This window comes from Strix aluco, chromosome 2 (assembly GCF_031877795.1).
Source record: "Strix aluco isolate bStrAlu1 chromosome 2, bStrAlu1.hap1, whole genome shotgun sequence".
NCBI classification, from domain to species: Eukaryota; Metazoa; Chordata; class Aves; order Strigiformes; family Strigidae; genus Strix; species Strix aluco.
In genome coordinates this window covers 68,747,569-68,761,721 of record NC_133932.1, presented here as the reverse complement: position 1 = coordinate 68,761,721, position 14,153 = coordinate 68,747,569, and the positions used below count along the sequence as shown (strand labels likewise).

The following is a 14,153-nucleotide window of genomic DNA, read 5'->3' as shown; positions in this document are numbered from 1 at the left end:
TCCACCCCCCACCCCCCCAAAAAGTCTGGTGTTTCAGTATATCCAGCTCAAATGTATAGTTACATATGCAAATATATGAATGTTGGTGGTATTGTTGTTCCTTTCCCAGAGAGAAACAAGGTTACCGGTTGTGATCTGAGAAGGTATTTTAGTCATCCTGAACTTGAATCTCTGTCTCTCACACGTCTTCTATGGGGACACAGTGTGACAAGGCTTACAGAATAATGTTTTGATACATATTCCTGTTGAGGAACTTTCTCTGAACCCTTTTTGGAAGTTAGGTATCTAAATTCTTTTTGCAAGCTTAGAGATCAGCCTAAATTTTTCATGTATAACGTAATGTTAAAGGCCTTCAGACAACATTGCTTATTAGTAAATAAAGCTGGCCAGGACTGGTTTTTGTTATCATTGACGAACTGGTGTGGCATGACCCACATCTTATACAGCTAAATTTTCCTGCCAAAACAAGTTGCCACATCCAAACTGTTTGCTGTGAATGGTCCTTGGCTCTTGATAATGCTTAAGCAATGTCACAACATTGTCTGGGAGAACAAGAGCTGGCACGGGCCGGTACTCTGCCAAAGTTGCTACTGGTAACTTAGCAATACAGACAGTGCCTGACCTATGCCCTGCTCCTGTTTTGTTTACTGTTATAAAATAATGAGGGTATGTAAAATAAATGAGGAGACATCCTGAAACAGGGAGAAGTAGTTTAGAATCTGAGATCAGTTGTGAGTTCATGCAAACCTTTACAGTTTATGTGACATACAACAGCAATTTCATATAAATATTTGTTAATATTGCCTAGATTAGAAGAGTGAAATGCCAGGAAATCACTCGACGGCTTCTGCTAAATAACTAAAAATGTTGCTAAGTACCTTCATGGGGCAGCTATCTTGAGATTGAGGTGGCATTCCTTCTATTGGAGACTGTAAAATCCAGAGTTCAGCCAGGAATTCCTCTAGGAAGGAGCGGACAATCCACAGAGAAAAAGGATGGAAGTTTTGTGGCAACTCCCACTACTGTGATTCTTGTAGAGCAAAATCTGAAACTGAACAGAGCATTGAGGAGTATAGATCAGGCAGTAAGTCATGCCCAGGCAAGGTGAAGCTTGGTGTCCTGTGAAAGATCTCCCTTAACTTTAGTCTTTTTCAAATAATATGCCAAAATATGGCTACCCTTGCAAAACTTGGGTAGTAGACACTACCCTACTGACAGGGTGTAATCTAGAACTCATTACAAAAAATAAAATTTAAAAAGCTCAGATTATATATATTCTGCAAACCGATGCACATCACCTAACTTAAGTACACTGATAATTTTTGAAAGATTGGTCTTCTCTGGAGGTCAGCATTTGCTTACTTGCTTGCTGTTTATCAGTGATTGATAACTTAGGCAATTTGTTAGTATTTTTTAATGTCATCAGTGATGCATCTTGACTACTCTGTTGTTCCTAACCATTGCTAAATTTCTGGTTTAGGCTTGTGGTTATTTCAGGGTAACAAGCCTGTACTAATTTTAATGCTGTGTTCACTGCATCTCCTAAAGATTTGCTTTTTCCTGTAGAGATTTACTTTTTTTTTCTACAAAGCACTGTCAGTGCTCAGAGTACGATAGCAATTGTATGATGTTGACTGTGACTTAATGGCCAGTGCTTACCTGGACATATGACATTTAATGTGTCATGTAAGTCAGCATTAAGACTGCAGATGTTGGGGCTTAGTCTTGATTAGCTGACAAAAACAGTGAGCCCAACTTGCCTAGTCTCTACTGATAGGATTCTCTTCAGCACTGAATAGGCTAGTTGCACAATAAAATGGGTTCAGTGCTTTTTTTTCCCTTTCAAAAAAAAAAAATAAAAGCACTTAAATTCCTGCACAAAGAGTTTCATTTTCTTACCCAGGCATCTCCCCAAAGCTGCAGATTGAGGCTGGTTCTGTTTGTTGCAAGACACTAAGTAAATAGGAGCAGACAAAAATCTAGAGCTTCTTGTTTTGACACTTATGATTGTTGTAGAACTTGGTTGTATCAAAATATGAGTGTAACCGTATACTGGTTTGTCAGTATTGTATGTTCTCAGAATGGCATCCCGGGGGCATAAAGTCTGAACCTCTAAATGCTGTTTAAAAACCTTATCTAGCCTACAGAGGGTCAGAAGGTACTTCCATTTTTCAAGTTTGTACCCCAGTGCATGTAGTGAGTTATTGCCATATTTGGCCTCTCAAATGTTTTTTTTAATTCATGCTTAGTTTCTCAAGTTTTATTAAAGAACACTGACTGGAAGTTTAGTGAAGCCTTACTAAATATTAAGCAGTTACCTTGTTTTAAAACATACGATCCATGGGATATTTAAGAGCATCAATAAGAGGAGTCTGGAGTCAGTGCTGTTCTGTGGGAGGCAATATTGAAAGCTTTATTTTTTTTTTTTATAACTGCCATGCTGTCTAGACTTTATCAAGAATGGAATGGAGGATAAAATAGAACATTTTGCCCAGCATCACTCTTCTGCAGGGGGTAACTATCCGACATTGAAAATTAGTGAATATGAGAAAAAAATTAAGGGGAGAGTTGTTTAGCTGACCAGGTCAAATAAAATGAATTATCAGCAATAAGCAGCATTTGAGATCAAAAAAAAAAATTTCACCCTTGTATCATCACAGAATTTGGCTGACAGGAATACCAAGTGTTGACCTTTTTAGAAACTGAATATATTCAGTCTCTTTGTTCAAAGTAGTTGTTCAAATGGAGTAATATCTTGAAAACAATGTCTTTAATTTGAAGAAATCATAGCTGATGCAAACATGACCATTGTTGCTTTGTATTTTTGTAAAGGAAGGGTTTATTGAGAGAAATTGGGAGGAGGAAACTATGTTGTATTTTCCAGCCACTGCTTGCACATAGGAGAGGTAGCCACATGGTTGACTTTGCAGAAATCATGCACGTATTACTTGGTTCTGTAAAACTTATCCCACAAGCTAAAAGAAAACAAGCAGAAAGCTCTACATACCTAAAATATGCTCCCTGTTTGCTTTGGGAGTCCATCAGGCTGTCAGTGTGCTCTCCTGGTGCATTCTTCAGAGAATCAGTTATTGGGTAAAGTTTTAAACCGCTGATCTTAACCAGTGCCTACTGAAATGTGAACTCTTTTGGTTCTGAATTGGCCTCAGAGAGCATCAGGTTTATGAACTGACAAATGATGGCACATATACCAATTGCATTGTCTTTCCTGTCCCCTCGGAACACAAACATGCTTTCTATTCTGTCCTTCTAAAAAAGCTTTTCTGTTGTAGGTTGATGATAAAATGTGTGCATCCCCAGTTAAACTTAAGTGTTTTCACCACTTAAATATGCCTACTGATAGCTTCCAGAAATTAAATATTCATGTTCTAGGGACTTTAGTACTGCATGCAGTTGAACTGTGAAAAATTAATGTTATATGATACCATTGTACACTTTCGGTATACTTTAATGGCTGTTTGAACTTAAACAACTTGCTTGCTCCAAGTGCCTCTAAGATTTTGATACAAATCTGTCCAGGTGACTGTGGGAGTCATATCCTCTAGAAATTATTCTACCTCCCATTTCACCAGATAGTAATATTTAGAGCCACATGATTTTTTTTTGTCCTGTAAGCTTTAAACGCTTAGAGTGCTTTTCTTGACAGTTTTTTTAGAGACCACTAACATTTGGTGGTCTCTTTGAAGCTGGCTGTTGTTAATGAGTGAATAAAAATTGCTCGTCATAGCCACATCTTAGTAGTCTGAGGTTTGCTTTAAATATTTGGCGCTCTTTTCTGGCTGAGTGCATGCTTCAGCCTCTTTCAGTGTTCCAGGAGAGGACAAAGCATCACTGTGTCGTGCATCCCTGAGAATGCTTCTTACATGCAGAGTTCTGGTTAACAAAATGCCTAAGGATATGTTTACTGGAGACATGTCCAAGAGGAAGAAGACCTTCAAAGAACTGATACTTTGCCAAAGGCTCTGCAAGCACATGTTTTTCCATTCCTGTAACATTGAGCTTGTGTCTCAGGTGTTTCTCCTTGGGACATTTTTCTAGAATGGTGAGGAAAAGATAATTGGGCTAGAGAGGACTTTTATATTTGTGTAACTTTTCAGATTTTCATCTGGTTTTAGGTCTATGGACCTGGAACTCAGACAAGAGCTTTCCAGTATGTCAGGTAAGCCTGTTTGTACTGTCTGATATTTACTTCACTTGATGGTTCTTTGAGCTTGGCCAACTTTGTATGAACGTACATTTTAGTCAAAGAAATTATGTTCATTGTTAGGCCAGCTTTATTTTCAGAATTGAGACACAGAAGTTTTTAAAAGTACCAAGAAACAAAACGTTGGTTGGTTCAGAACTTTGAATTGAGATATTAATGTGTTTTTACCCTTCAAGGGACAGCAGGTAACATGTAGGTGAATTTTTAATGCTGAGCTGTTTGTCGCTCCTTGCATTTTAATGCAACACTGCCACCTTGTGCCTTTGGGGCTGCTCTGGTTGGTGTGTGTATTGTACACGCATGTCCCCTTCTGGGGGAAAGAACCGGTTGAGGTTGGTATTGCTGTAGCTAATATTTGCAGTGTAAGCAACGCCAGAATGTGCTTTCACTATGAAAAAAGTGAATCTGTTCCTCGGAATCTTTTGTTCTGTCCTGCTAGCTAAACTTCTGTGCCAGGCTTCTGGGTTTTAATCATTCTCTGCTTGGAAATGTTCTTTCTCTCTGCTGAAAGTAGTAACAGCAGTGGTAGATGCTGAGGAAACCCCATCAGTTCAAAGTAGGCACTCCTTTCCTGATGATAAGTCATAATGAAAGGGATCTGGATTTGTATGTCCAGGGGCAAGCTGCTGAGTCTGTTGCTGATAATCCAAAATAACTTTGGGTTATTTTGCTGGGGGGAGGTAACACCAAAATACTAGTAGTTTTTTAACAAACTTGGTTTAAGAATTTCTGAAAGAGAAAAGACAATTCAAACAACAAACTGCAAAGCAGGTGCTAGTGTTGTGTGCCTCTGTACTACAACTTTATTCTGTTTGAAATGTGTTGGAAATGGGCCTCTAAATATGCCTGGGTACTGGAGGGAAGAGGAAGTATTAATTGTTTTTTAGTAACTTGATATATGCTCAGAGGAGCTATAGCTAGTGTATCCCAAAGATAATCACCCTTTCAAACTAACTTCCAGTTTAGTATATCTTACAACAGTGACTGTGGAACAAACAGCCAAGGAAACATGCACCCATTGAAGTATACGCTGTAAATCTGATTTCAGCATTCCTCAGCTGCCTGATCTGCTTTACTGGAGCTCTGAGGAGGCAGCTCTCTTTTTAGACAAGAATATTATTTATAGGGAAGTGGAAATTGCCTCAATCTGTTCTTCCCTTTTTATAGTGATCTTGTGAATGGGTTGGTGGCGTTGATGAACAGCAATGTCAGCAGTCCTGTCAACTTGGTGAGTATGAGAGCTCCACTCTACTGTTTTTACTGTGCGGTGGCCAACATCACCTCTGTTTTCCTCCTTGTCACTGATGCCGATCTGTAGATGAAATAAATGGATCAAAAAAGCTCTTTCCAGTATGAATAATGTATTCTTCCATGTTTTTTCTTTGTAAATAAGAAGATTAAGCCCCTAGATGTAGAGAACTTGTAGGTCGAAGGACAGGATAAATTTTCTAGAGTTTTTCATTTGTTTTAACAAAAAGTTTTCTGTAATTAGAATAAGAAAAAAAACAAACAAAATATGAACAGGGGAGGGACACACAAAATACACCAAGGAAATGACTGAAGTCTGGTTTTAATGAAAAAAAGCACTGAAGGAATACTTAGCTCTAAATAATTAGAAACTTTATGCTAGCCTTGACTAGAGGAAAATGGGATAGTATTTGATGGTATAATTTTCTAATATTGATAAGGCTGCTTAGAACTTAACTTTTCCAATATGATTTTTGTTTTGTCCCATTTGTTGTCACCTTATTCTCAGCAGTGGATATAAGAATGGAAGAAGGATGCATATGCCAGGTCATTTCTGTGTATGCCAACTTTTGCCAAATCAGATATTCAATTCTGCAGGGCAGTCATTCAATAGATTTTCCTTTTTTACTGTGGTCTTGAATTAATTTTTATGTTTCTATCCAAATGCTAATATATTTAAACCACATCACATGCTTCGTCTCCAGAAAATACAGTGTTTAAATCTATATGTACCTAAATGTTCAGCTTTAGGTCAAACAAGATCTAGTAAAGAATAGTTTTGCAACAAGGAAAGCTAGGGATGGAGGGAATTGAGTCTCATGAAGGTGAGCTAATGCTAACAGGAGGCTTTCAGCATTTTGTCCTGAGTTCATGTGCAAGTTGGTTAAAAAAGTAGAGAATTAAGAAAAGGAATATTGTATAGGAAAGCAAGTAGCCTTTATACATAGTGATATGTAAGCCATAGTAAATATGGAAGCAATTGTTTGCAGCTAAATTAGTTTGGGTTCCTAACTTTGGATGAACCGAGTATGTAGTACACTTCCTCATTGCATTGTCTGTCCTCAACTCAGCAAAGTTCTTGAATCCAGATGTCAAACTGATGATGTGGCTGTGTGGGCTGCTGAATGGCAAATGCCTTTACTGTGATTGAGCTGCATTTGCCCATTCTTTACAGACTGATTTTTTTGGGCATCCACCTACGTACACTGAATTACAGGCAAACGTAATGGAGGGCAACTTTTCTAATGAGTATAGAGCTTGTCAAAGTTACATTTTTTTCATCAGAGTAGGAATAAAGCATAATGTTTAGCTTTTTCAGAGTTTAACATGACCCTGTTAAATCATCTCATGTCAGAAAGCTTACATGTTGTGAGGTGTTTAATTGTTATTGTAATGAATATCTCTTCTATTTTTAGGGAAACCCAGAAGAGCACACTATCCTAGAATTTGCTCAGTTAATTAAAAAACTTGTTGGTGAGTATGATAAGTAATTCTTAGTAAAGCTTATGAAGTACTTATTGTCGTTAGATGATTATTATTTGATTAGTATGTGTAATATAGGGATAATTTAATTGGTCTTTGGATTTCTTAGTAACTTTATCAAAGGCATTTAATTGTATCCTGATCTAATTAAATATTAATAAGATAATCCAAATCCTCTCAATTGTATGTAAAATATTGCATGAACAGTAGAATAAATACATCCCTTCTATGTATCTGTGCAATCTATACCCATTATTTTGTATGATGTTTACACATTCTTTTAGCTTTGTTTTGACCCAAGGACAATACATAAAAGAAATGTAAAACACATGAATGAAAATGTCTTGCATAACATCTTAGCTGAAATACAGATACTTCAGCAAGGTGGTTCTTCACATTATGCAGGCAGTTCTCCCACTACCATTAAAAATCTCACTCTGTGGTGAGTCTTCCTGTACTTTTTCACTGATCGACCAATGACTCTTGCAAGGGCAAGCACCTCCCTTGAATATGGCTGGGAAAAAAACCACTGTGGCTTTCTATTCATTCTTGCTTTGATACCTGTAGCAAGTCAGAGCTCTCAAGAATGGAAGTGAAGAGCTGTGCTTATTCTTCTAGTGCGGCTTCCTAATGAGATGAAACATACTGATGCCATTAGCCAAGGGTTTTTAGTCCGTAGATTCCAGAAGTGCTTCTGAAGGATCTGAAAAAGGCAAGTTCAAACATAGAGTAAAGAAGCTGATGCATGTGATGTTTCTAGCAGAGGACTGTCCCCTCTGGAAAACTTCTATGAATCCACAGATCAGGGAAGGAAATTGAAAATCACATCACCAGAAACCCATCAGGCACATAGAATAATTATTACCTCCATTTGTCTGTTCACAAACAACTTGATCTGTTTCAGTCCACCCGGAGAGGCGGTTCAGTTCTACATTCATAAAATCCCACAGTAACATGGCATGTAAACTATTTGCTAGATTTGGTTAGAGAAATTGTCCTGTTTCTGTGTATTGTCACGAGGCAAGGCAAGTACTATGTTGGCTATTGAAATCAGACTGAAGACTATGAGCAAAGAGGAAGTGAAGTCCTTTTACAATGCAAAAGATCTACCAGAATCACAGAGTGGTTGAGGTTGGAAAGGGGCCTCTGGAAGTCATTTGGTCCAACCCCCCTGCTCAAGCAGGGCCACCTACAGCTGACAGTGGCCCAGAACCATGTCCAGACTGCTTTTGAATATCCCCAAGGATGGAGACTCCACAGCCTCACTGGGCAACCTGTGCCAGTGCTCTGTCACACTCACAGTAAAATAGCATTTCCTGATGTTCAGAGGGAAAACCTCCTGTGTTTCAGTTTGTGCCTGCTGCCTCTGGTCTCGTCACTGGGCACCTCTGAAAAAAGCCTGGCTCCCTCTTCTTTATTCCCCCATCAGGTATTTACACACATGGGTAAAATCCCCCTGAGCCTTGTCTTCTCCAGACTGAACAGTCCCAGCTCTCTGAGCCTGTCCTCACATGAGAGGTGCTCTAGCCCCTTCATCATCTCCGTGGCCCTTTGCTGGACTCTCTCCAATATGTCCATGTCTCTCTTGTACTGGGGAGCCCACAACTGGACCCAGCCCTCCAGGTATATCTCACCAGTGCTAAGTAGAGAGGAAAGATCATCTCCCTTGACCTGCTAGCAGCACTCCTCCTGCTGCAGCTCAGGATGCCATTTGCCACCTTTGTTGCAAGGGCACATTGCTGGCTCATACTCAACTTGATGTCCACCAGGACCCCCAGGTCCTTTCCTGCCAAGCTGCTTTTCAGCTAGTTGGCCCCCAGTCTGTACTCATGCCTGGGGTTGTTCCTCCCCAGGTGCAGGACTTCACACTTCTCCTTTTTGAACCTCATGATGCTCCTGTCAGCCTTTTTCTCGAGGTCCCTCTGAATGGTAGCACAGCCCTCTGGTGTATCAGCAGTATTGATCCAGTATTGACCCCTGGGCTATACCACTAGTTACTAGCCTCCAACTAGACTTCATGCCACTGATCACCACCCTCTGGGCCTGGCTGTGCACCCAGTTTTCTATCCACCTCACTGCTCATCCAGCCCTCATTAAGGATGTAATGAGAGGCAGTGTCAAAAGCCTCGCTGAAGTCAAGGTAGATGATATCCACTGCTCTGCCTTTGGCTATTGAAACAGTCATTTCATCATAGAAAGTTATTAGACTGGTCAAGCGTAACTTCCTTTTTGTGAATCCACGCTGAAATCTTTGTGAATCCTTGTTGCTGTGGAACAGCTGTTTCACCCAGCTGCTGCACACAGTGCAGCTGTGTCTGTGGAAGGCATTTCAGTGGTAGAATTATGAAGCAGAAGTCTGCAGAAAGACCTGATGATCCAATAGGTAGGAAGGATGTAAATGCAAAGCATAGTGAATTGCAGATGATAATGCACAGTCTCTTGTTTAATAGGCAGTGGGAGTGAAATCCAGTTTCTCTCAGAAGCACAGGATGACCCTCAGAAACGAAAACCTGACATCAGAAAAGCCAAGTTACTGCTTGGCTGGGAACCTGTGGTATGTACAGCTGTGTTACTCTTGTTGTGTGCAAAAACACAGGGAGGCAGAGGGGGATGGGGAAGGACTACATCATAATGATACATTTCAGTTACTGGAATATCTGCTTAACACAATCCCCAGGACAGTTATTTAAAAGGCTGTCTCTTTTACGTTGCCCTAGCTCGTGATTCAAGAACTGATGGGTAAGATTGTATGGCCTGTGCCATGCATAAGAGCAGATTAGCTTTAGCATTTGTAATAGACTTAAGTAGACAAAAACATTGTTAGGATAGATGTTTTAACTTTTTCATATGCATATTATGAAGTGTCTACCTTTCTGTAAGGCTGATAAATCCTTTGAAATACGTGGTACGTAGTTACGAGAGGTAATGAGTTTGCTGTTGGTGCAATCCTCATTCCTGTATCGCTGTGGTAACATGCCTTATGGAAGGGAAAAATTGCTTTAATTAAAATATTTTTATAACTATTTTTAAGATTCTCTGTAACATCGCTGTAACCAAAAAGTTCGTTAGTATTAATAGCGAGAAATATGAGCACCATGAAAACGTTCTGGTTTTTAGAGTTTGCTTAAAGAGAAATGTGAAACTCGGGCAAAACAGAAGATAGCCAGAGATGACACTTTTTTTTTTTATTTTTTATTCTGGTGGACTGAAGTAAACCAGAATAAGAAGCCCTTATTTTGGACTACAGGTATCATACATAGAGATGTTCAGGGTTTGTTCCGTGTGTTGATAAGACTGGAACATGCTCAGGGTTAGTCTAACATCTCACCACCCACAATAATGTCTGTCCACCTCTAAAGCTTAGGTAGCAGCCATCTGAGGTGATACTAGGATTATGGTTGTTATACACAGCTAATATGCAAGAAATGCAAAATGCCTGTGGTTGCTGTTTTTTCCTTTCTCAACCTTTTTGGTGAAGTTAACTGTGTAAAGCCAGCCATAGCTGATGATAAGAGCTGGTTTGTTTGGGGAGGTAAAGTCTACTTAATGCTCAGAAAGGGTGTGACTTTCTTAGCCATCTCCCCGTTCTAGCTAGTGCAGTGGTTTGTAGGCTTTTTTAGATTTGCAGACAAAAATCTTTCCAGGAAACGTGAACCGATCTAGTAAATGTAAGCCTATTAATAGAAAAAGATATCTCCAGATCCTTCTGAAAGGATTCACAGAGACACCTGATATTAGTAAGACTGCCTGAAAGCACAAGGACAATGGCAAGTGTTACAATCACAAAAGGTTTAAAACAGTTGACTTTTGTACTTCTGACCTTCTGTGTTTAGCACAGTCAGTAACAAAACTTACTCTGAAGTAGCAGTACCGTGTTGGTACATCAAGGCAAGTAGTTTTTGTGCTGCTATTTTATCCTCCTGTGTTGATGATGGTATCAGCACAAGCATGTCAGAGCGTATGGCTCCTGAGAAAAGTAGGTAGTATTTCTGCTGTTCCTGTCTCCAAATCGTAGTGTTTAAATACAGGCATAGAATATGAAGAATTACAATTATTTGAACAGGATTTAAGAATATCAAATGAGATACTGGATGATAATTTGTATCCCTTTTTCTGTATATCACCAGAGCACTGAAGAAATAAAAACTAATAAAAAACCTACCTTTATGCCTTTCTGTGGTATATACCATTCTGTGACATTCTGCGAAAGAGGATCTTTAATCATTAAAAACAGAAGGGGCTTAAATTTCTGTGTGCCTGTCTCTTTCGATGTATTAGAAATTGAAAGTAGAATCATGTAAGTTTGTTTTGGCACTAAACAGATCAATCATAACTATCAGATGAGATTTAAATTTGTTGGGTTTTTTGACTTACTATGTCAGAAAATATATCTGATGTTTAAAAGCTAACATGCATTAGCAGTGCAGAGTTGTTACCAGTATGTGGTGCTGTTAATACTTATATTGGCTAAGAACGAGACTTCCTAGCAGTCTGTTGATAGCTGTATTAAAAAAGATACTGTTGTGAAAAGAGCTGATGTGAACTTAGAGTGATACGATTCTCTCCTCACTTTTGGGAACAGGTACCACTGGAAGAAGGTTTGAATAAAGCAATTCATTACTTTCGTAAAGAACTTGAGTATCAGGCAAACAACCAGTATATTCCCAAACCAAAACCCGCAAGGATGAAAAAAGGAAGAACAAGACATAACTGAAGACTATTAGTTGGACAGGAAATTCCCTGCTTGACATTTGACGGATGTAATTTTTTTTCTTCTTGTTTTTTTTTGAGAGAGACTTTGAAACAGGTATCATGAAGAACAAACTGGAATTTCATTCTGAAGCTTGCTTTAAAGAAGTGGATGTGCCTAAAAATAAACAAATATTCCCCTTCCCCTGCAAATCTTGCCTTGCACTTTTTAAATCTGTCTTTTTATGTAAAATAGAGTAGAAGCATCTTTTAGTATCTTCGAGTTTTATATCTTGCTGTGAGATCATTTTGTTGTGACTGTCCTTGACAGTTTTATTTACTGGTTTCTTTGTGAAGCTGAAGATAAACACAAACGGGATGGAAAATGCCAATTTATTTATAAAATGGGTACTATAAAATATGAGATGTTCTACTATGCATAAGAAAAAAGCTAGTGGTATTGTCAGGTGAGAGACACTGACATCTAAGTATAGAGGAGTTTAAAAGAATTCTGTATGAGAGCTTTATGTATTCTTTAAAGAAGAGATTTTTTCAAAGGTTTAGTTTTAGTTGTACACTTGAATTTGAGATATTTTCATTGATTACCATGGATAAGGATATTTTGAATCACTACTGTGTTGTGCGTACTCTGGGAATAAAGTTAATGTATTATTGGTTACAGTGGTTGAATATGCTATTTTAATAAAATATTGAAACTTCTATTTACTTGTTTGAGGTTTTCACTGTGGGCACTTCTCTGGCATTATACATCTGTCCATTTATTGTATATTAATTAGATAGTAACAGTCTATAAATAATTGGCTCAAAGTTAATAACTTCGCTCTTTCATTGCTTTTTTCTTAATAGAGATATAGGAAGAGCTGCAGGATGTTTGTGGAAGTGGATTGGACAAAACCATCATGATTTATTCCAGTTCAGGTAGTTGTGGTGACGGAGTCTAACTTCAGCCTCTCTAACTGAGGAAAAGTTTCTATTTTAAGCAGTTACTGTATTGCCAGTAAGTGCTTTCAGCTTTGATAACTGTGCCTGTCATCTTAACAAAAAAACCCCAAACAAATCCAATTTGCCTCATTTTTAATAGTTCCCCTTTATTTTTAATACCTAAGACTGGATACCTAGGAGGGGAGATTGGCAGAGAGTTTTTAAAAGGTATTTTGGCTTAGTGCCACTCAAAACTGAAAATCCTGAATCTCATCAAGCAGAGTGACTTGACTTTATCTCATTAAAGCTTGATGTTTCATTATCTTTCGAGTATCTTTAGGTTGATGGTCAAAGTGGGAGTTACTTGTAGCAATGACTTGACACCTGGGCCCAGGGCGGACTCTGGGAGCAGTGTGGTGTTTAGGCCCCGCTGTCCAAGCATGCCACCCGCCAGAGCCTCCCGCTGCTTGCAAGGCTCAGAGTCCCATCCAGTCTGCCTGGGAAAGCTCCCTAGGACTCCAGCAGTGATGGAGCTGCTGTGTTCATTTGTGTGCCCTGTCTGGACTGGGTCTGCAGTGATCTTTTTAAGACAAAATGGTTTCTGCCCTGCTCACATCCGCAGGTTTTCTCTCCGTGGAAATCTGCCATGTGACTAAGATGGGGAACCAGGAAGCATTTTCCTGTCTGGACTCAGAGGTGGAATTTAGGTATTACACATTGCCTCCATCTTTTCACAGCTGAGCAGCTTGAGGTCTGCTTTTTGCTTGAAGCCTTTTTCTACGTACTTGATCTGGGCACTTATTCCATATTAAATTGCCTGAAACGTACACCGTGGTGTACGTGAGCCAAATGTGCCTGTAACCTATCATTACTGATACACTCACAAAGCACAGCCTCTCCCTATACTCGAAACCACAGCTGGATGTATGCGAAAGTAGTGCCCACTGCTTTAATAGTGCTGTGGCAAGAACTGTTAATCAGCTCCCAGCACGGTGTTTTTAACCCTTGAGCTCTAGATTGTATTTGGGAGAAGGTGCGCTTTCTTATGTTTTACTCCTCATGCAAATTGTGCCATTGGATGCTAGAGCATCTGTGAAGAGGTGGTGCATGAGCGTACAACCCTAGTCCTGCATTTAGAGAAGCCATTGAGAATAAATGGGAGCTGTGGGTGCCAGCTGTCACTTCCAGGGCTGTTTTTTCATTTAATCAATGATTTAGGGGCAAAATACCTAACTGTACTGGAACAAGCTTGCTTCTGGAGAGTGGCACAAAATGTGCGTTTTCCCAAAAAAAAAAAAAAAATTTAAATATCCCTCAGGAAGTCTGAATGTTTGGATACTACACACATGAATTTAAAAGCTTTTTATGTTACTTTACAACCTGACTTTCATAAAAGCAGCAAATAGGAGAGAGAGCAAATGGCTGGTACCAATAGAACCCATCTGTGAGCATGCGGCCAGCCTCCCACTGGGCCTCAGTGGCGGACTGTATTGATTTGCTACTTTCCTTGTACTGTCTCTAGCTTTTGTTTCAGAGGTTCCTGGTTCAGTTCACATATTCTTTCTAAATA

At 39.2% G+C, this 14,153-nt stretch overlaps 1 protein-coding gene across 5 annotated transcripts in view; it reads left to right on the top strand.

Moving 5' to 3' along the window:
- The window catches only part of UXS1 (UDP-glucuronate decarboxylase 1), a 63,065-nt gene extending 50,702 nt beyond the window's left edge, over nt 1-12,363 (top strand). For all 5 annotated transcript variants that reach the window (XM_074815165.1, XM_074815160.1, XM_074815161.1 and 2 more), the window contains 5 exons: nt 4,134-4,177; nt 5,390-5,450; nt 6,886-6,943; nt 9,403-9,506; nt 11,535-12,363. In XM_074815165.1, coding sequence (XP_074671266.1) covers nt 4,134-4,177; nt 5,390-5,450; nt 6,886-6,943; nt 9,403-9,506; nt 11,535-11,666 — 399 coding nt within the window. In that variant the 3' untranslated portion in view covers nt 11,667-12,363. The remainder of the gene's footprint in view (nt 1-4,133; nt 4,178-5,389; nt 5,451-6,885; nt 6,944-9,402; nt 9,507-11,534) is intronic.
- The last annotated feature ends 1,790 nt before the right edge of the window (nt 12,364-14,153 follow it).